At 43.6% G+C, this 22,909-nt stretch overlaps 1 protein-coding gene across 1 annotated transcript; it reads left to right on the forward strand.

The window, feature by feature from the left end:
- The first annotated feature begins 2,414 nt into the window (after window positions 1-2,414).
- Window positions 2,415-17,351, forward strand: ZC4H2 (zinc finger C4H2-type containing). The gene is made up of 5 exons (XM_083485441.1): window positions 2,415-2,676; window positions 8,092-8,263; window positions 9,230-9,402; window positions 11,910-12,072; window positions 13,259-17,351. The coding sequence occupies exons 1-5, from the start codon at window positions 2,624-2,626 to the stop codon at window positions 13,370-13,372; spliced, it is 675 nt and encodes a 224-aa protein (XP_083341567.1). The 5' UTR covers window positions 2,415-2,623; the 3' UTR covers window positions 13,373-17,351.
- The last annotated feature ends 5,558 nt before the right edge of the window (window positions 17,352-22,909 follow it).

The following is a 22,909-nucleotide window of genomic DNA, read 5'->3' on the forward strand; positions in this document are numbered from 1 at the left end:
TACCTTGGGCTAAAATAAAAATAACAAAGAAAAAATGAGTTTTGTTGATGTTGTTGTTGAAGATGGATAAGCCCCTTGCCATTGCTCATGTTTTGTGCATTCTCTGTGGAATCTTAATTTCCTCTCCCTCCTCATCTCCTCAACCTGCCAGCTCTCGTTCCCTCAGTGTCTTAGCAACCAGAGGAGACTCACTGGCCCACTGCAGCTAATGTCCCTCAACCCCCTCAAAGCAATCACATTTAATTTCTCTAATTAAATCACACATCAAAGGATCCTGAATCCTCCAAACATATAGCCCTAAGCTGACCTGGGTTTTTAAAGTGTTCTCCTGAAACCAAGGATTATATTACAGTGGTACCTCAGGTTACGGACGCTTCAGGTTACAGACTCCGCTAACCCAGAAATAGTACCTCAGGTTAAGAACTTTGCTTCAGGATGAGAACAGAAATTGCACGATGGCGGCATGGCGGCAGTGGGAGGCCCCATTAGCTAAAGTGGTACCTCAGGTTAAGAACAGTTACAGGTTAAGAACGGACCTCCAGAATGAATTACGGGGGCCATAACAGTTTCCTCAGAAAAGGCAGCAGAATATTTAATCTCACAATAGATCTGGTTGTTGTTGTTGCTGCTGCTGCTGCTGCTGTTGCTGCTGTTGTTGTTGTAGAATAACAGAATCATAGTGTAGAGCTGGAAGAGACCCCCTGCAATGCAGGAATCTCAGCTAAAGCATCCATGACAGATGGTCATCCAACCTCTGCTTAAAAACTTCCAAGGAAGAAGAGTCCACCACCTCTTGTGGAAGTCTGCTCCACTGTCAAACAGCTCTTACCATCAAGGTAGCTTCCTATGGTCCTGACTTAGTGTCCTCTAAATGTTTTGGGCTACAATTCCCATCAGCCCCAGGCAGCATGGCTATTGTGTGTTATGTTCACTAATATATGTATTTTTAATGCACAATTAACTCCAGTATATGCCCTTTTGAATACATTATTTGGCTGCAGAATTGCAATGCAAAATTCAGAACAGGGTGAATTTCAAGGGGTTTCTGTTTTTCAGTTTGCATATTGTTTCAGAGACTATGGATTAGGTAGGGTCATTGAATCAATATTTCTCCCACATATGTATGTGCAGCTAGCTTTTTAAAAGAATGTGACATGATATTGTGAGATGAATAAAAGGTGACAGTGTTGCCTTATTGGAAGTCCTGATGCAAAAATGTTAATCGTTCCATCTCTTTCTGTTCACAGCTACAGTTACAGGCCTCTACACCACTAGGGTGATGGGCTTTTACCTTAATTCCCTCTGTCTTGGAGTAGAATAATCTGCTGCACTACATTAATACGTGGTGCATTTTATCATAAAAAGGAACAACTGAAAGCGAATGCTTTGTGTGAACCGATAGTTGATGGAGGCAAGAACCACAAATTGTGAAGGAGGCAGGAGCCCCTTTTTTTCTTTCCCAAAAGGAGGCAGAGGCTGAAGAGCGAGAGAGTGGGGGGAAGGGAGCAAAACACCCATTGCTTTGGTTCAGTAAGGACAAGGAAAGGGCGTGTTGAGCAGGGCTGCCAAGAGGTGAGAATGGGGGTATGAATGTACAGAGCCCACAGTGAGCAGCAGCCCCCAAACCTACAGCTTTCATTTTAAAAAGTAAGTCCGTAACTCTTTGAGAATGAAAGTTACGGAACAAAACGTACAGATATCCTTCAAAGTGATTGGAATCATTAGTTTATACAGTGGTACCTCTGGATGGGAACGGGATCCGTTCTGCAGCCCTGTTCACATCCTGAGTGGAATGCAGCCCGCGACTGCACGTTTGCGCGGGTCGCGATTCGCCACTTCTGCGCATGTGTGTGACGTCCTTTTGAGCGTCTGCACATGCGTGAGCGGCGAAACTCAGAAGTAATGAGTTCCGTTACTTCCGGGTCGCCGTAGAGGGTAACCCGAAAATGCTCAACCTGAAGCATATTTAACCCGAGGTATGACTGTATTTCACAAAGGGGGGCTGTCTATGTTGCACAAACCTCACACAAAACAATACTCTCTCTTACACACATACACACATAGCTTTGTGCAACTTGCTCCCCTTTCGTACAATATACATTACTCTCTATTCTATCGTCTATTGACTATATATAGCACAAAGTAACTATGTAATTTTTATATGGCATTTTATCCAAATTTTGTCAAATAGAGGTTGTAGTTTTTAATTCATTTGGTGAATTAAATGGAAAGATCCATAATCTCCACTCTCCAATCTCCACTAAAAAAAACAAAAAACACTCTAGGAAAACGCATCTCACTCATTTGCACTCCTAATGACTACTGGACATAATTAGCTGTGACAAATGCAAAGAGAGGTTGCCGGAAGAAAGAGAGCAGTAGCTCCGCGCTTTGCATTGTGGGCCTTGTAGTCTTGGCCGCCTAAGTGAGCCTGGACCGCTATTACAATCTGAACTCGAAGTCCCGAGAGGTCTCGCTCTCCCCTACCGCAGTCTTTGCGCTCAGAAGCACGGTCGGGGCGGCTACATTGTGTCTATTGTATTGGATTTTCCTTTCTCCCTCCTCTTTGCCTGCTATTATTTTGGTCATTTCCACGGGAGGTTAAAATCGCGAATGAGAAAGCATGGCTGATGAACAGGAAATCATGTGCAAACTTGAAAGCATCAAAGAGATCAGGTAAGGCTTTCGTTGTTTGTGTGCCGTTTTTAGAAAGGATGGTGATATACAGCCCGATTCCACGCATGTTTACTCCGAATGCAGCCCTTCTGTGTCTGTCGTGGTTTACTTCCAGGAAAATGCGTGCGTCGGATTGCAGCTTAATTTCTCCTCGCGCCCGTTTTCCTTTTCCACTGTGAAAGAGTGGCTAATTTATGCTAGTGTAAAAGTAGCTACTGTAAATGTCACACAAAAGGTCCATTGGATTTTAAATAGAGCTTCTTTTGAGAGCAACAGACGGGGGGGAGGGGGAAGCAGCCCCAGACTGACTTATGATGAATGCACATAAAATACGCACAGCGGAATTATGGACCATACATTTGCAGAAAATCGTCCATTATTATCATTATACTTGCTTTGTATCAGCCTCCACGAACCTAGTCCCCTCCAGATGTTAAACTATAACTCCCACCAGCCTCAGCCAGCATAGCGAGTGAGAGTTGTAGTCCAATAACATCTGGAGGGCACCTGGTTGTCAAAAGCTGTTCTGTGTTAAAGTCTGCCTTGCTACATTCTTTATGGAAGGATGCCTCAGGAAACAAATTAATAAGCCTGATGCTGTGCATGCTTACTCAGGAAGAAGTCCCACTGGGCTCAATAAAGCTTGCTCCCTTGTAACTGGGTATTGGAAACAGTAATTTTTTTAGCAACATAAAGCAGTTTTGATGGATGAGGAGCTTTGACGATGAACAAAGTTGGAAGATAGATTTCTAAGTTGAAGATGTTATTCCTCCTAAACTGAAACACTTTTGGAAATAGTCAAGGTAGAAGACAGGTGAATTTGGGTATATCCTTGCCAAGAGAGGATGAGGCAGAATTTGTATTGGGGAAATCTTCATTACAAGTTTTTATCTGCCTAACACAGATAACCTTCCAGATGACCTGTTTGTTGAACATTCATCCTGATTTGTTTGCACAAGTTTGCAGGGAGGTTTAGACACCAGGTATTTATTGAGCATTTATTCTGATTTGTTTACAGAGAGGTTATTTGACATTGTGCCTGTCCCACACATTCCAGTGCAAAAAAGTTTGATTTGGGGGAGGAAGCGGTTTTGTTGTGCAGGAGTCCCAAATCAACTTTAATTTCACAACCCATGCAATTTGCCTGTATGTGACTGAATCTCACCAGAAAATAGTGTCATTCTAGACACACACTGTGTTTCCCTTCTCCTATGGAAAAGAGAAGGGCCTTGGTAAATATAGGGATGCAAAGCATAGTCAGTTTTCTTTCCTTTCTCATATTTGCAGGGGGATCAACTCCCCTGATTATTAAGGGAGTAGATTGCACATTGGAGACACACAAAAGAAAGGAATAATGGACTGAGCACAGCTGCTGCAGTTTTCTAAAGCCTCCCTCCAACACACACACACACACACACACACACACACACACACACACAATGAGCTGGGAATGCCCACCCTTCCATGCAATTGAACCTTTTACATTTTTATAAAGTGGACAGTAGTGCATGTTACTGGGACATGTGTAGTTTGCAAAGCACCATTCCTCTTTCACTTTTAAGGTGGTGTTTCATATAATATGAACATCATGCTCTTATTGTTTCATTTACCTTGTCTAAGTCTTTTTGTGAAGGCAGAGTCACATTTTGAAATGGACCATAGGAAGCTGCCTCATACTGAATCAGACCAGAATGCCAACACAGTTGCCAACACTGAAATCCCCAGGATTTCAGGCAGGGAGTCTCTCCAAGCCCTACCTGAAGATGCCAGGGGTTGAACTTCTGGCTTTTTGTATGCAAGGAAGATGTTCTAGTGCTGTTGCTCTAGCTCTCTTGTATTAACCTATAAAATCCTGAGCAGTTTGGGCCAGGCTCCTTGAAGGATTGCTTTCTCCAATGCATACATGTTTGGATCTTGAGATCTTCTGTACAGGGGTAGCCAACGTGGTGCCCTCCCAGTTTTGGACTACAACTCCCATAATTCATAAATATTACCTGTGCTGGCCAGTGCTGATTATGTTGTTGTCTACAACTTATGGATAGCTGCCTCTGTTCTACAGAGATCCAATTAGTTTATTTGTATCTAGTCATCAGACCATGAAAAAACAAAAGTCTGTTTTACAGGGTCTTCCAGGGTCTCCTGTCCTCAGCCTCTAACAAAGTGAGACAGGTGGTTAGCGCTCCCCAGACACTTGCCTTTTAAGGTGCCATGTGAGGCCATTTTTGTGATTCCAAGGAACTCCTCCAGGGGTCTTGTTTATTGAGATTTCATCCTGATTTCCTTGTTGTGTACATATACTGTAAGATTTTCTCCTATTCACCCCACTCTTCCCAGTGCATTTTCCCATCACTTTTCAACCTGCAGAAAGACCATTTCTTTGTTGTGCTACGGTGGCAGATCTCTTTAATCCAATTTAACTGCATAAATCCCTCACACAAAAAATTGACAGTCTGGAGGCACTCTGTACCTTTTATTTACAGTAGGCACATTTGTCTGGTGGGTTAGATTCTGACACCACGCCTCCCTCATGCTGGATTAAAAAAAATGCTGTTGTGTTTATGATTTCAGATGGATTTTATTGTTCTATAATTAACTTCAGTGTTTTCATTGTGTCAAATTTGAATTGTGCTTTGGGTTTCTAATCCAAAATACCCAGTGAATCTAGTCATACAGCCAGCACATGAATGCCCAAAATAAAAGTGAAACACCATAGGAGTGAGTTTTGAGACATGATTTCCAAGAGGAGTGTGTGTATTAGATTGATGGATGAAGGAGGAGATACTGATCGTTCTATAGCTTTTTCATTATTATTATTTTGAAGACTATTCTGGCTTTTAATGTCTAAAGCTCTCCTCTCCTTATTTAAGGGTAGGTTATTATAACCCACTGGTTACAGATTTGCTTGTAGGGATAACACAGGGCATTACAAGTAGCCTTGAATGAAAAGTTGACCCAGGAACAGAGAAGGGCATAGGGGAAAATCAAAACTGATAAATTAATGGCAAATTGTTATTATTTTATTCAATTTCTAACAACAGTGACTTGACTGAAAGCTCCCCCCTTCCCAGGTTTCCTTCTCTCTTAGTTATGATGCTCTGTTGTACCTTAATTCCTTCTCTGACATCCTAGTTGTGCTAGAGGTAGCCTAAACTTTTCTCTCTTTTTTCATTTCTTCTATCATTGTAAAGAGCACTATTTCCCCCAAAGAGATGAACCCTCTGAATATATAGGGCTGGCTTATACTGAGTCAGACATGTAACCTACTTAAGGAAATATGGTCTACTCTGAATGGCAGGAATTCCCCCCCCCCCAAAAAAAAAAATGTCTCATGTAGACTCCTGCCCTCCTGTGTGAAGGTGTTGGTGGAGATGATGCAATAAATTGAACTTTGGACTCTTCTGAAGAGAAACCAGTCATTTTGTCACTGAGCTCAGGGTTTTCTCTCCTTCTGCCACTGTGCTACGTGTTCCATTCTGAACAAAAAGATGGCATCGCTGCAAGTCTTCATCCTCCCATTTGTTCTGAGCTGTGGCAAAATGTGCTGAGGAGACCAGGAAAAGTGTGTGCAAAAGTGTGCTCTTTTGTTCAATGTGTTCTTGGAAGTGTGAGTGCATGAGGCTTGAGAGAAGGGGGCGACAGAGCTGGTGGCAGAGCCGTTACGGCATTGTAGGCTGCAGGTGAGGCCGTAATGAGAACAGGGACGGCATCTCTCTGATCATTTCCACTGCAGCTGAGGAGGCCCATGCAGAGCTAGGTGGCAAAAGATATGATACGACTCCATTTTCTCCTGTTGTTGAAGCCTAGGTGCTAATGATGTGCTGTAATGGGAAAGAGAGGGGCAACAGAAGCAGTGCAGAAAATGGCAATCTAGAAGTTAAGGTGTATGGAGCAGGTTTCGCCAGGCAGAGGCTACAAAGAAGAGTTGGCTGCCTTAGATGTGGTGGTGCTGGGGACTGAGATCCAACAGGGTAGGGCTATAGCTAAGTGGTGAAGCACCTGCTTTACATACAGAAAGTCCCAGGTTCAATCCCTGGCATTTCCAGGCAGGGCTGGTGAAGATTCCTGTTTATAAAAGTGGAGAGCCACTGCCAGTCAGTGCAGACAGCTCTGAGCTAGATGGTCCCAACTCGGTATAGGCAACTTCCTATGCTCATAAGTAAGGTACAGTAAAGGTAAAGGGACCCCTGACCATTAGGTCCAGTCGTGACCGACTCTGGGGTTGCGGCGCTCATCTCGCTCTATAGGCCAAGGGAGCCGGTGTTTGTCCGCAGACAGCTTCCAGGTCATGTGGCCAGCATGACTAAGCCGCTTCTGGCAAACCAGAGCAGCGCACGGAAACACCGTTTACCTTCCTGCTGGAGTGGTACCTATTTGTCTACTTGCACTTTGATGTTCTTTCAAACTACTAGGTTGGCAGGAGCTGGAACAGGAGCTCACCCCATTGCAGGGATTCGAACCGCCAACCTTCTGATCAGCAAGTCCTAGGCTCTGTGGTTTAACCCACAGCGCCACTCGCATCCCTTTAATGCTCATAAGTAAAGCCCTGTTATTCCAAATGCCCAGCTAGTCCAGCATTTTTTCCCCACAGTGGCCAACAAGATGCCTATAGGAAGCTCATAAGGATATCAGCACAATAGCACTCTCCCATTCATGTTCCCCTAAAACTGGTACTCAGAGGAATACTGCCTCTGATACTAGAAGCACCAGTACTCCCCCCCCCCCGCTAAGTCACTGAGTTCTGCCCAAATACCTTGCATTAAGTAATCTGTTAAGCAAGAAATGAACCATGTGCCAGTTAGATATGTTGATTGTACATTTGACATGCCAGTCAGCTGACTGGTCAAAAATTGCCAAATTGCATTTGAAGCCAAAAATGGCAGCTACGTATGTGGCATCTGCCCTTTAAATTTTATTATTTAAAAATGAGCAAGTGGAAAAGCTAGGAAGTGGCAGCTAACCATAACCTGTAGTGTTAGAACCAGGAAACTATGGCTTCAGAACAAGTCAAGATTTTAAAGCCAACTTTAACCCTTCATATCCAGGCTTGATTAGAAACGGTTAACCATTGTTTCCCAGTTGGGTGTAACAGGAAGCGATGGTTGACTGTAGATTTGGGGGTTGTTTTGTATGAAGCAAGGAATGACACAGGAGCAAAGGGGCTGCATGTGTGACGGTTGTGCATCTCTCGGCTTATGATGCCCAGATTTGAACATAGCCAAAGCTTCAAAGCATGGCCATTCTATGTCCCTGCTGCCAAAACCCACTTTCTTTGGAGCTCAGCCTCATCACCTGACATTTATGACTGTGGTTGGAATGATTTAAATGCCTCTTGGCAAACAGGAAATGCCACCTCAGCTTTACTTTGATATTTTCTGTGCATTTGTGCCTGTGTGTATCCCCTCCCCCCTTCCCCAGAAACAAGACTTTGCAAATGGAGAAGATCAAGGCCCGCTTGAAGGCTGAATTCGAGGCTCTGGAATCTGAGGAAAGGCACCTCAAGGAATACAAACAGGAGATGGACCTCCTGCTGCAGGAGAAAATGGCTCATGTGGAGGAACTGAGACTCATCCATGCTGACATCAATGTTGTAAGTGACAGCCAGGCATGGTGGTAATGAGTTTTCATGATCATTCGAGTTGCAATCTTATGCATACTTACCTGGGAGTAGGCAAGACTTTTGCATTTGTTGGGTGTACTCCTGAGTAACCTGGCAGAGTGTGAAGGCTTATCTACTACTAATGTTGTGCTTTCCCTCTTAGATGCTACTCCTCAGAAATGTGTGCTGAATTCATTTGCTTCCCAGACCTGGTTGCAAAAAATGTTGTCTGTCCAAGATTTGTTATTTCACTTTCCCCCCTGACAGGCTAGGCAGAAGGGAACTCAGAGCAACTTTTATGTGAACAAAACATTCAGCTATTGAACTTTCTGTCACTGTGCAAAAAGGTGGTAGAAAAAGAAAATGTTATGTTCATTATTTATGATCTTGCTACAATGCTTGATGTGGGTGGGAGGGGGGGGAAGCAGAGAGAGGGACAAAGAGTGAGTGAGAGAGAAAGGTCTAGAATCCTGCCCAATACGAATCTTATTGTTAATATTTTATGGCACCATCAATGTATTTTATGTAGTCACTATGAGAGGATAGCTCAGCACTGGGAAAGTGACAGAAGAAGGGGAAACAGGAATAAACAGGAAATGAATTTGTACAGGGAATCTTATTCAGCCACCTCTCTGGTTCCTGATACTGCAGCGGTCCACAAACATCTCTTCACAACCATAAGACCTAGAAACTTGATTTTTTAAAACTGAGGTTCTCAGGGCATTGACTCCAGCTTCTGTTCCCACAACCTGTGCTGTTTCTGCTCTCCTGCAGAATCTAGCATGGACTTTCCGTATCCCAGATGACTCTCTTTATCACAGTTTCATTGGTCTCTTTTAAATATTCACCTGAATGTAAAAACCTCAACATTGTGTGGGCCCCCTGGTGCTTTTGTTGCAGCTGCATTTCAGGCAGGGCTGGACAAACCTAATGAATGCTGCCTTGTTCCTTCTCCAGATGGAGAACACAATCAAGCAGTCGGAGAACGACCTCAATAAGCTCTTGGAGTCTACCCGCCGTTTGCATGAGGAGTACAAGCCTCTGAAGGAGCATGTGGATGCCTTGAGGATGACTCTGGGCTTGCAGAGGCTGCCAGATTTGTGTGAGGAGGAAGAGAAGCTCTCCCTTGAGTAAGCTGACACATTACTTGTTAAAAGCTTAAAGGTAAAGGGAGCCCTGACCATTAGGTCCAGTCGTGGCCAACTCTGGGGTTGCGGCGCTCATCTCGCTTTATTGGCCGAGGGAGCTGGCTTACAGCTTCTGGGTCATGTGGCCAGCATGACTAAGCTGCTTCTGGCGAACCAGAGCAGCGCACAGAAATGCTGTTTACCTTCCCGCTGGAGTGGTATCTATTGATCTACTTGCACCTTGATGTGCTTTAGAACTGCTAGGTTGGCAGGAGCAGGGACCGAGCAACAGGAGCTCACCCCATTGCGGGGATTTGAACCGCTGACCTTCTGATCGGCAAGTCCTAGGCTCTGTGGTTTGACCCACAGCGCCACCCGCGTCCCTTGCTTGTTAAAAGCTTAGGCACCTGCTTTCAGGTCCTGAGAGGCAAACAGCATCTCAAGCACAATGAAGAGGGGATGTGTATGCAGGGTGCCGTGATGGACTATGTCCAGTATTCTGAAGGCCCTTTCGATCTCTCTTTACTTGAGGATCATGCTTTTGGAGGTGTTGTTTATTGTTCTCTAAGGCTTTAAAACAGAAATTGTAAATTCTTATAGCAAAACATTTTGGCTTCTGCATTCATCAATTACTATGACAAAAATGATACTATTCCCAAGCCAGCAATTATAGAGCTTTGAGAATGGAATGCTCAGAAGACCCTCCTTCGCTGAAGCCTAGTGATGGTTGAGGTCATGTTGTGTTAATGTGTCCAGGATGTGCATGCAGAAGTTCTCCCTTTTTGCAACGCTATTGGATCTGCTGACATCTCTAAAGCAATTATTGAGCAGTCTGTCTGTCTGTGCTTCTCAGAACTGAAGTGTTTAGTAACAGCAAAGTGGTCCAATATGCAGCCCTTGGGGCCTTTTCGTGGCCCTTAGCAACATTTGACACCCACTCCCTTGCAGCCCTCACACCACCTTCCCAAAGCCCAGTTAGCACTTCCCTAGCCTTGGCAAGGAGGTGGGAGGGATTGAAGACCCTGCCAGAGCCTTGAGCATTCTTCCCAAACCTCAGCACCTCACTTAGCGGGGTTTGGGAAGGCAGCGAGAGGGCTTCACTTCCCCTAAATACTCTTGCGGCCCATTTGGTATGGAAAGTTGGACCACCCTGAGTCACAGGTTGCTCTACGTGTGTGTAAAAATTGCTTATTTGTGGTTTCTAAAATGTCCGTGTAGGTCGGGTGTAGTTTTACCTATATATTGGATATGACATATTGCAGTTCTGCATTCGATGCTATGGATTGAATTACCCAGGATCTGCAGGTGATGTCCTGTTTGATGCAGTATGTTCTAGCCATCCTGCTGCTTTTGAAAGTAGCTGTCTGAAGGAGACACACACAGGTGATGGAATGACAAGGAGGAGATCCAGGAGTGCAGATAGATGGCTTAAGTACAGCTCTCACTAATACTTTGCATAGATTGGGAAGCTTGCTGATCACAAGCAGTTTAGAGTTTGCCAACTATGAGTAGCTTTCTCTGATTGCCAGGTGTTAGTTTGGAGATGTTGGATGGAAATCTATCACAAATGGGATACACTGTTCTTTGTTAGCTGACACCTCACTTTGATAGAGAGATTTCCATCCAGCATTCTAACATCAAGAGTCTTCCTACTGATATCAAAGATATAGGCAAGCACCTGTAGGGATGAAAGGAGAAGCAATCTATTCAATACTTGAACCGTACACTTTATACTTCACATGATATATTTTGAAGATAGTAGTTCAAAAACTTTAGGAACAAGTACTCAGGATGGAACATGACACCTGACACATGGCAGGTGTTCAAAATGGCAGCTCTGAGTTGACTACTCCCAGAAGTTGAATATTCCCCATAATATTTTGGAAGAGTCATCTTTGGCCTCAACTGCCCTATACATTTAAAGCAGTATCATACAACTTTGAAATGTCATGGCTCCCCCCAAAGAATCCTGGGAGCTGTAGTTTGTTAAGGGGACTGAGAGTTTTTAGACTCTCTATCCTACCCCCCAGTGCTGTAACTCCCAGAGTTCCCTGGGAAGAGTGATTGAATGTCAAACCACTCTAGGAATTGCATCTCTGGGAGAGGAAGTGTGTATGTGTGTGTCTCTTAACAACTCTCATTGTTCTTAACAAACTACAGTTCCCAGCATTCTTTGGGGGAAGCTGTGCCTGTTTAAACTGTTATAAAACTGCTTTAAATGTGTATCGCAGATGAGGCTTGTCTTGTTTCCCAGTGTCTGTCAGTGAGTGGCAGCATAAGAACACAAGGAAAACACTACTGGATGTCTGCCCCAAGGTCTGCCCCAGCCTTGTGCCCTCCAGATGTTTCAGACTACAGCTCCCATCAGCTGTGCTAGCTGGGGCTGATGGGAATTGTGGTCAAAAACATCTGGAGTGCACCAGGTCAATGAAGGCTAATGTAAGCTCCCCGAAAGAATCAGAGTGGCAGCGATTCTGCATAGCCTGTATTAGTTTTTCTTCTTTATTTAGCTACTTCGAAAAGCAGAAAGCTGAATGGCAAACAGAACCACAGGAACCTCCTATCCCAGAATCTTTGGCTGCGGCTGCAGCTGCTGCTCAACAGCTACAGGTGGCCAGGAAACAGGACACCAGACAGACAGCAACATTCAGACAGCAACCCCCACCCATGAAGGTAAGGACACACCTTTTGGGTCACTGGTGGTCAGGCAATCCAGCAGCAAAACAACACATTGTGGCACCCTTCACCCTCCAGAAATTTTGGAGCACAATTCCTGATATACAGTTCATTCACATAAATCATGGATCATGCATCAGTTCACAGAATAAATTCTAAGTATAAAACTCTAGGTCATTAGTCAGCATTTCCTCTCCACATGCCCTCTTGAGATGTGGGAGGGGGAAATTTCCCCTTTATTCACAAATGAAAAAAAAAAATTCAGTTCACCAGAATTATCCATTTTTGTAACCCCTTTCACTGCTCTTCTATGTCTCATGAGATGGTCTGAGAAAAGCACTTCCCATAAATTATTGATCCAGTTGTAAGAAGGGATCCCCTCTTTCCATGACCAATGTTGCGCAATTTCAAGCTGGGCTGCAGTTAATAAAAGACATACTAATTCCTTTTGCTGAAGAGATTTCTAATATTAATGTTAAGAGAACACAGCACAAGTGTTGCGTCTGGCTCTACAGGTTGGCTATTGCTTCAAATACAGTGGTACCTCAGGTTACATACACTTCAGGTTACATATGCTTCAGGTTACAGACTCTGCTAACCCAGAAATATTACCTCGAGTTAAGAACTTTGCTTCAGGATGAGAACAGAAATCGTGCTCCAGTGGTGCAGCAGCAGCAGGAGGCCCCATTAGCTAAAGTGGTTCTTCAGGTTAAGAACAGTTTCAGGTTAAGAACAGACCTCCAGAATGAATTAAGTTCTTAACCTGAGGTACCACTGTACCTTATGCCAGAATGCTTGTGCTACCTCATGCCCCCACTGTATATGGAAATATGAGCCCATGTTACCACACTCTCTCCAGCCTTGTTTATTTTTGCAAGCTTAGACATGGTCCGGGGCCATCTTAGAATAAACTTAAGGGATGTTTCTTGCAAGTGATTGTGCTTTGTGTGATGAGGAAGTCTTTCTTTCATCTGTCCTGTAACCTCCTGCTGCCAGTTGTTTTTATCAGGTGGCTCTTGAGTTCTAGTATTATGAGAGAGTTTCTCACAGCTGGTAAGAGTTTGTTGACTTCTGAGGAAACTTGGCCAGGCTGTGTCTGGAACCATCAAGGTGAAGAAGCTGCTCACCCTGGCTTTCCAGGGAAAAACCACATTCCTAATGGGATGATTTTATTGTATTTCAGGCTTGCTTGTCATGCCATCAGCAGATCCATCGGAATGCACCAATCTGCCCTCTCTGCAAAGCCAAAAGCCGCTCTCGGAATCCAAAGAAGCCCAAGAGGAAGCAAGACGAATGAAAGCCTGCCAAGGAAGTTTGTGATCCAACCAGACCCCAACCATGCCCCATTTTTCAGTAGAACCATAAATGTGACCAGCATCCATCCGAGTGCAAAATTACAAGCCTGACTTTAGCTTTTGTTTCTATTTATCATGATGTTAAGCACAACTGTTTCATTTTGGACTTTATTTTCATCTTTTGATTTTCTGCTTTATAGGAAGTTATTAAGAGGCAATGGTGCTACAGTTTGTGACATGTTGGTCATCCCACCATTTGGACTCCTACGCACAAGTAGAACCTGTACCACCCTCAGGATGAAGAACACCTGGTACAGAGAAAACAAAGGCTTTTATCCAATCAGTGATAACATGCTTAATGTTTTAGAAAAACAAACTGAATGATTTTTCTACTCAGCTTGCTAAAACATCTTCGTTTTCCATTCCATGTTTCATTCCATTCCTCCACTAATTTTGTATCAAGCCTTTATGCTAGTTTCTAGAGCTGAAGAGTCTTTAAGTGGACAAAACTGTGTATGTCTGATTTTATGGGAAGTGTGTCTTTACTCACCCATTTCTCTTCCAGTTATAATCAGGGGTATGTGTTAAGGGAATCAGTATTCTGCACTACCTGGAAACACTGATCAATTATCTTATCTGTTCATGCAAACTTGCATTCGACTGTGCTATTATTTGCAATTTTTACTATTTGGACAATGCACCCCATTTTTGCTAATCATGGGGAGGGCCAAGGAGCCTGTACACAGGCTTGCCTTCTGGCTTAGAGAAATACTATTTGACCACTATTTTGGCATCCAATGCTTTAGCAAGTATCACCCACACAAAGAAAAACATTTTTATGTTTGCAATGTTAAGGAAGTAGGCACTTGCTGAAAAGAAGCTGAAACTTCTGCAAGACTTTTTGTGCTCCTGCAGAGACATAGGAAGTTGCTTTTCACTGGGTGGCTATTGTCCCCCTCCACTGTTGTAGGCAGTATGCCTGTGAATACCTGTTGCTGGGAACTGCAAGTGGGGAGAGTGCTGTAGTGCTCAAGTTCTCCTTGTGGGCTTCTGCTGGGCATCTGGTTGGACACTGTGAGAACAGAGTGCTGGCCTTAGATGGACCAACCGCCAGGCTCTTATTTTCAGGTTAGACTATTTGCTTCCTTAGCCCAGAATTGTGACTGACAGCCTGTGACAAGCAGGGTCCCCAACAGAGAAAGGCCTTTTCCTTGTTCACTTTTAATTTAGGGGGTGAAGAATCTCCCATCTGCAGGCCAAACATGGCCCCCTCTGTCCAGCCTACAGGACTCTTGACCCCAGGCTGAACCCTCGCCAGCCTTGATCTGTGCACTCCTTGAGTGCTTTTGCCTGACTGGAACCTGCCCCTGATCTATAAGAATGCCGCTTGCTTGCTTGCTTGCTTTCCTGGTTGGTAGATGAAGAAATGTAGCTTACTGTACAAACGTAAGAGGCTCTATTATTCTGCCTGTTTTGTCTGGCATGCAGTCCCAGGAAAGTTGCCCGGAAGGGAGTACAGCCTTATGGGTGAGAAGGTTCCATGCCCATCTTTTATCTGCAGATATCAGGGTTTGGACCTAGTGTCTTCTGCACTGGTGGTTTGTGGTCTTCTACTGTGCTTGATTATGGCACACACATGAAGAGCCCTGGTGGCTACCATCTGAGTGATGCAAAATGAAGAAAAGAAAAGCATCCCCTTCTGAACTATCAACAGACAAGACTGAGTCAGCATCGAGACGTTTATTCAGAGTGGTGATGCCACGATGGCCAAATTAATTCTCTGGCACGGACAAGTGTCTGATTATTTTAACACAGTGAAGAGATAACTTTTGTTGTTCTTGGTAACGTCAGCTACAAAGCAAGCAATTTAACTAGACTATGTGAATATTAACATTTGGGCTTACACTGCCCATGCACAGTCCAGTGATTTATATAAAAGGCTATTCAGCATAAATGTAGAATTATAAATGTCTGTTTGCTTTACATTTGTGCAGTATTTTTTTTAAAGTGTGAATCTTTCAGATGCTTTTCACATTTCTAGTCCTTAGATGTCATGGGGGGGAAGTATGTGGCCCTCCAGATGTTGCTGAACTACAACTCCCATCATCCCTAACCATTGGGCATGCTTGCTGGGGCTTCTGGCAGCTGGCATCCAACAACATCTGGAGGGCCACCGATTCCCCACCCCTGATATAATGGGATCTATTATTAGCCCTTTTGTAGCCTAGAAAGAGTCTGATTTAGGAACAAGTGAGAGTGCATCCTTTTTGGGGACCAAACATTGGAAAAAATGTTTGTAAACATTGGAAAAATGTAAACATTGGAAAAATGTTCTTTTCTGTTGCTACAGAGATGTCAAGAATAGCTATTAAAGGGACAGTATATTAAAACACCATTTTTGTTTACCCATCCTGTTTCACATGCTGCTAGGGTTGGGATTTTTGCATTTTTTATTTATTTAATCAGAAACATAGTGCAATAACATTAAAATAAAACTAAGGAGAAAACAATACAATTGCATGAAAATCAAAATTAACCCTCCCCCCCCAAATGTTGGTTGCATTCACAATTCCTGGAAAAAATAATTGTTGATTTGGATGGTAACAAGTCCTTTTAAAAAAGATTTCCTTTGTTCATAAATATTGAGATGTTGTCCTCACGTTCTTTTTTCAGAGTTCAGTTTAAGCTGAAACGTTTCTAAGAATTCAAGATAGTAGCATATTTCAAAAAGGCATTTGAACATTGTTCTCAACGTTTATATATAAAATAAATTCTTGCTATATAGTTGAAAATGAATCTTTTTGCTTGCCCTTAATTTCTGAGTTAATATTCAGCAATAGCTATGGGCCTGGTTTGACTATACCATAAATCCTTATTTAATCTCTAAGTATTCCTATTTATTTATTTTTTGATAATCATCCTGGCAGCATACAAAAAATATAAATTCATTTCTTTTTCCAAACTATTTTGATTTGGCCCATCCCATATCCCCAATAATGTTAAAGATAGGGTTGGTGTAAATTCTTGTTTGTTTATTTTAAAAAATATTAAATTAATTTCTAGGAATTTCATGAAAAACTTCCACTGAATGACATTCCCTCCATAATTGTAAATATGCATTCATTTGGGGGAGAGGTTGGGGATTATCACCAGTGGAACCTAAAATTGATCATAAGGGTCATTTCGTGAATTCTTGCTGAAATTGATTTCATATGCCCCCTGCTGCATTTTCTTTTCCATTTTATGGGATCAGTATCAAAACCTACATTTCGCCTACATTTTTATCATTCCGTTAGATCACCTGTGCCTCATTTTGTTAATATTTTATAAATTCATTTTGTTAATATTTTATAAATTGGGGTCATACATCCTTTGGCATTGAAATTATGTGCCAATATCAGGTTTTTGAATGGTTGCAATTCTCTTTTTACTTGCTGTTTAATAATATATTTTACTATAAAGGAACTAACTCACCTAAGCTCAAACCAAGAGTACTCTTACTCATTATTATTGCAGAAATTCTTAATTCTATAATATACCTTTATTAACCATTAAAAAAAATTCTGGGTTCTGTTATTATAGAACAGTGGATGATGCCAATGGAAGTAAGCAAGGTCTTAATTGAAACTGGATGCTTCCATCTAGACTGCAAAATTGTAACTCGTTTTTATGAAAGGCTTTGAACCCAATTCTACATCCTTAAGGTTTTTTATTAAGTAAAAAACATGCCACTACCAGGAATACATCTTGACTATCATTCACACCCCACACTTTAACATCTTCTTTCTTTACTAATAGCAGAATTTGTCTTAATTGGTTTGCCTCATGATGTTAAATGAATATTGGGGATACCCCCATCTCTTTTCCTCTTTTGACTTTTAAAATTTGTGGTCTTCCCCCCCAAATATATAGCCTTCTATTAACTTTTGCCAAGAGTGTATTGTTTTATTGGAAATAAAAATTTGTAAAGCCTGGAAAAGATATAGCACACTTGAATGCATTTTATTTGCTGCCATTTTCCCTAATAGATTTAGGCTTCATCTACTGTTGATGCTGATTTCTTTGGTAGACTCCCAGCTTTGAGTTCAGATTATGCTAGGCTTCAGGTTGGATTCTGAAACCCAGTGACTTCTGAAGTGAGTCCCCTATGCTCTGTAATGAAGTCCTGAATAGCCATTCAAAAGTACTATATAGAAAGAGCTCAGCGTATTGTACTCTCTGGGCCACTATTGTCACATATTGCAATGCAGTGATGTAAATTAATGATGCCATCAATCCATGTGATGTGCTAGCAGCCTCCATGTATGTGTGGCATCATAAAAGGGCGTCCTAGAGGCAAACAAGACTTCCCACCAAATTCTGGTGGCCTTGGCTTTGAATCCCCTCTGGGTTCTGATCAAGTGTAACCTTAAATCCCCTAAGAAAATATGCCCTTGACAAAAGGCATCCATTGTTTTGTGTTACCCACATAGTTAATTCTCTTATCATTTACAGTTTTTTGAACTGTGAGGGTTCAGCTGGGGTGGCAGAGCAGGGCAAGCAGTGGACAGCGTGCAATCAGGGCAGCGCCTTCCCATTTTACCTCTAAATGGAATGGGCTGCTCTTGCTGCCTATGAAGATCCAGTGGTCAGCCTGGGTGGGCAAGGCCCATTCAGAAGGTTTCCTTGATGAAGTCTGCAACCTGCAGTTCAGGGACTCACCACATGGGGCAGCAGCCATCCCAAAGTGCCAGCAGCTCCTGAGATGTGCCCGCCTGTGTTCCAGAGTCAAGTTAAACGCCTTTGGGCAGAGAAAGTGGGGAGGTGACGGTACTAGTAAGGCCTCCTGCTCACCCCAGTATTGCTCATAAACATTTAAGCAGGGAGTGTCCCTGCTCAGGTGCGTGTGACATCCCAGCTTAAAAACCACCAAGATTGTACAATGGGGTTAGGGATGCTGGTGAACCAGAAAAGGCATAAAGGCATCCTAATTATTTATATTACACACCATTATTTATTTAGAGCATTTGAAGAAGAAGAAGAAGAGTTTTGATTTGATATCCTACTTTATCACTACCCTAAGGAGTCTCAAAGCAGCTAACATTCTCCTTTCCCTTCCTCCCCCACAACAAACACTCTGTGAGGTGAGTGGGGCTGAGAGACTTCAAAGAAGTGTGACTGGCCCAAGGTCAGCCAGCAGCTGCACGTGGAGGAGCAGAGACGCGAACCTGGTTCACCAGATTACGAGACTACTGCTCTTAACCACTACACCACACTGGGTCTTTGCACACCACTCTTCAGCCAAAAGGTCTCCCAGAGTGGCTTACATGCAGTCAATTAAGACAAGACTGGATAGCTCTGTTGGTCAGAGCACGGTGCTCTAAAGTTTCAAGTTTAATCCCCACATGGGACAGCTGCATATTCCTGCACTGGATTAGATGATCCTCAGGGTCCCTTCCAACTCTACAATTCTATGATTCTAAGACAGCCCTCCCCTGCAGGTTTACTATCTAAACAAAAACACAACACACAAGGGGCCAGGAGGGCAGAGGGGGGAAATCAAACCCAGGCTTAAACAATCTTTATAGTGACCATTTCAGGGGAGGAGTTGCCTGATGGAGCTGGGCCTCCAGCAAAACTGATGAGAAGAGCCCTGTTTCCCAGCTCTCCCACTGAGGGAGTCTTATACCCTCAGGTGACAGAGGAGGAGGGTGAAGAGGCCTGATGGGGTTTGTCCATTGCAAGAGAGCTGATGGAGAGAGATGCTTTCTGAAAAATATTCTGATAACAGAGCAAATTCTTGACTTTTTGAGGGTAGCTCAAAATAAAAGAAAGCATCCAAAGCTGTGTATGGAAATAGATTGTTTTCCTCCTATTTCCTTTTCAGTGTGCCTTGCTCCCCCCCCCCAAAAAAAAAGATTACAAAGCAGTTGTCTTGTTTCCATTATGAATATGAGTATAGAAACACAACCTGAAAAAGGGACCAGAACTAATGTTTGCTATCAATCTGAGGACAAGGCCGACTGTTTCAAGTCACAGACCATTTGACAGCAGGCTTTAAGTGGATTCGTCCAATCTTTAACTCAATTATACTTAATACATCAAAGCCAGCAACAGCACTGACGAAATTAGACCTGTTTAATTCAGTGAAACACAATTGTCTTCAGACCTGGAAATTTTGTCTTTGTAAATAGTCAGGAAGACAGACTGCTTCAATTATCTCTCCATTGCCACCTCCCTCGCTCAAGAAAGAAATCATTTTTCAGCAAGCTTTTCTATTCGTCCAGAGCAGAATTTAAGTGGCTTATACTCAAAAGCCACCAAATGGCTTCACTTAATAATAAGCTTACACATATATACAACCTAAGCATAGGGTGGAAGGGCTCACAGCATTAACACTCTAGCAGATCTTATTAGACCATTCCCCAAAGATCTTGTCTCCCCATTAGGTTCCCAGGGAGATCCCCAAGCCACAGCTTTGGGTCTGGCACGGAGCAAGATAAGCCTCTGTGTCTCCAGCTTCCAGTATTAGCCAAAACTGATACACACACAGCCCCCCTTGGCCTACTGTTCTCCATCATAGGATGATGTAGCATTCAGCCAGGTGAAGTGTGAAAAGGCTCAAGACATTTCTGTTATATTTGAGTTTATATCACACTAAGCAACTCTGAACTGGCCATCTACTGAAGTTAAAAATATTTAATGAAAATAGTGATAGTGATCTACCAATGATCAGGAATTTGTAATTAATTAGCATGAAGGGCTGCAATCTAAAAAATAAAATAAATATTTCCCAGTTATTCCAGTGGAAAAGTTCAGCAGGTGCTGAAATCCAGTTGAATTCAATGGGACTTAACTGAAGGGCAAAGCAACAATTTTGCCATTTGACATTTCTATAAAGTAAAAGCAGAACAAAAACCTTCTTATAAAATACAATTCTCTCTTTCTGGGATATTAAGCTGAACATGTTCCATTACTATGTTGATTTTTGGTGGTCTTTGTTTGAAAAAGCAATTTAGATTAAGCTGTATGAGAAATCTGACTTTTCTACGATGTTAATTAATTCTTGGTGTGGCTGAAAATCATAAGCCACAAAGTATATTAATATTCTACCTGTCCGGGGAAAGAAAGAAGTCTGCACATTGTCATATTATAATTAATCATTCATTTCCATATTTGTTAAAGGAGTCATTGGCAAAGAAGAACATTTGGCAGATGGCCTGACTCCTTGTTCCATCTGACTAATGCAAGCACTTTCGCTGACAGAGCAATTAGTACTACAGCAAGAAACTCTTTTTCGCTGTTTCCTCCATGCCAACTATCAGGTTTTCATTAATGGAGCATATAGCTTAAGCTGTTAGGTAAAATAAATGAGATCATGTTCTAGGAACAAGACAATGAAGAAGAAAGTCAACCATACATTAAACACTAGATAGAGGTTTTCAAGTGGAAATAGTGTATGTGAACTGATGGTATCTTTAATGACTAATAGTACAACCCTACACATGTTTCTTCAGAAGAAAGTCCCATTACTTCTTATCTCTTACTGGGATGAGCCTTTGGACAGACAAATCTGTCCATTTCAGTCCCCCATTTTAGTGACCTTTTAGTAAGGTCTGCTCCATTTCTGCTCCACTTTGCAGGTGGTGGGGTTGTTGTTTTATTAATAATACAAAAATGTGTATTTATTATCATGTGGATTTCTCCCAATACACACATATTTGTATACATTTTTGCATGCCATTTTCATCAATATGCACTTTCCCCCATACATTTTTAGGTGTGCATGTCAGAACTGCACTGCAAAAGTTTCTGTTTGTGTTTGCTGGTTCAGGATGTGAGAATTAGGTACATTTGCATTAAAATGTGAACTGAACTCCATCCCCAGAACAGCCCTAGTTCAGTGGGAGAGTATATGCTTTGCATGCAGAAGGCCTCTCAGGTTCAACCTGTGGCTCAGCCAGTTAAAAGGATCAGGACGCAGGAGGCGGGGAAGACCTTGGCCTGAGACAATCTGTCTGGCTATGAGCCAGCTCCCTACACTCCGTACTAAGTGCAAGTGTTATGTAGTGTAGTTTCACCCTGGGCCAACAGGGGGATACTGTATATAGTTTTCACTCAGGTCTGTAGATAGTTTTCACTCAGGTCCGCGGCAGTTATTTTAGGCGGGAACTCTGGGCTGTGGTGGTTACAATGTTGACAGCCGGCTGCCTATAAATACAGGCCGGCTGAGCTGTTCTCAGTCAGTTTTATTCCAGCTTACCACAATAAAGAGCTACTTGAAGAAATCGCTGTGCCGGCTGCTATGTCAACCCACGACTTAACACTGGCGACGAAGGTGGGATCGATGGACATCAGAGCACAGCCAGATGCGGCCAGCCTCTGAACTGAGCTGAATCACTGAGCTGAATCACAGAGCGAAATCACTGAGCGAAATCACTGGGCAGAACCAATTCAGAGCTGACTGTTCTGGCTAGAGCACTGTGTTCCATCCATCGCCCTTCACGCCGGCATCGGAATCATGGCTTCACTTGTGCCTCTACCGCCGTTTGCGCCAGCCTCTGAATCATGGGACTCCTACCTCGCTCGGTTCGACTGCTACCTCCAAGCCAACGAGCTGACAGCAGTATCAAAGGATCGGAAGCGGGGCCTATTCCTCAGCCTCTGTGGGCCTGAGGTGTTTGAGACGGCCCGAGCGTTGGTTGCGCCTGAAGCAGTCCAGGCAACACCATGGGACACGATCCAAGAGAAGCTCCGCAACCACTACGCACCAAAGCCGTCCAAGATTGCTGCCCGCCATGCGTTCTACCACCGGAACCAGGCAGAGGGGGAGTCAATCAACAACTACACCACCGCCCTGCGACAGGCTGCAATGCACTGTGAGTTCCGAGACTTAGACGATGCCCTGATGGATCGAATCGTCTGCGGGATCCGGGACATCCATCTGCAACGGCGCCTCCTAGCCAAGCCAGACCTCACGCTACAGAAAGCCATTGAGGAGGCTGTGGCCTCAGAAGCTGCTGAACGCTCCGCCCAGGAGATCCGCAAGTCCAGCAGCCCGCGTCTTGCTAGGGAGCCAGTTCCGGTGCATCATGAAGAGGCCAGCAGTGAGGAGGCATCCTCCAGTGAAGACGATGACGTGCACCAGACAAAGCGGGAGCGCAGGAAGTTCCAACAGAAGTCCAAGGGCCAACCGGAATGTGCTGGCTGCGGAGGCAACCATTCCCGTGCCAAGTGTCGATTCAGAGACGCCATCTGTAGGAAGTGTTCCAGAAGGGGCCACATCGCTAAGGTCTGCCGATCGGCTCCGTCTGACACACCCCCTTCATCGACTCACAAGTCCAAGTCTTCACTCCAGTCTGCCAAGGAAAGTTGTTTCGCTCTCACCAACTGCCGCTGCCCGTCTGGAACCACGATTGGCCAAACCGACTCGACTACGCGACGCAAGCTGAACGTCACGGTGCTCATTGAAGGAGCTCCATGTGACATGGAGATCGACACCGGGTCTGCCCTGTCCATCGTGTCATGGAGCACCATCAAAAGACTGGTACCCAGAGTGT

The sequence above is a fragment of the Podarcis liolepis genome (assembly GCF_965112155.1).
Source record: "Podarcis liolepis genome assembly, chromosome: Z".
NCBI lineage: Eukaryota > Metazoa > Chordata > Lepidosauria > Squamata > Lacertidae > Podarcis > Podarcis liolepis.

What these genes read in the sequence shown, in the direction of transcription:
- ZC4H2 (XM_083485441.1), top strand. Translation starts at nt 2,624, where the DNA reads ATGGCTGATGAACAGGAAATCATGTGCAAACTTGAAAGCATCAAAGAG. An exon ending in GAAAGCATCAAAGAGATCAG is followed by an intron (nt 2,677 to 8,091) that starts GTAAGGCTTTCG and finishes CCCCTTCCCCAG; the next exon opens with AAACAAGACTTTGCAAATGG. An exon ending in GAAGAGAAGCTCTCCCTTGA is followed by an intron (nt 9,403 to 11,909) that starts GTAAGCTGACAC and finishes TTCTTTATTTAG; the next exon opens with CTACTTCGAAAAGCAGAAAG.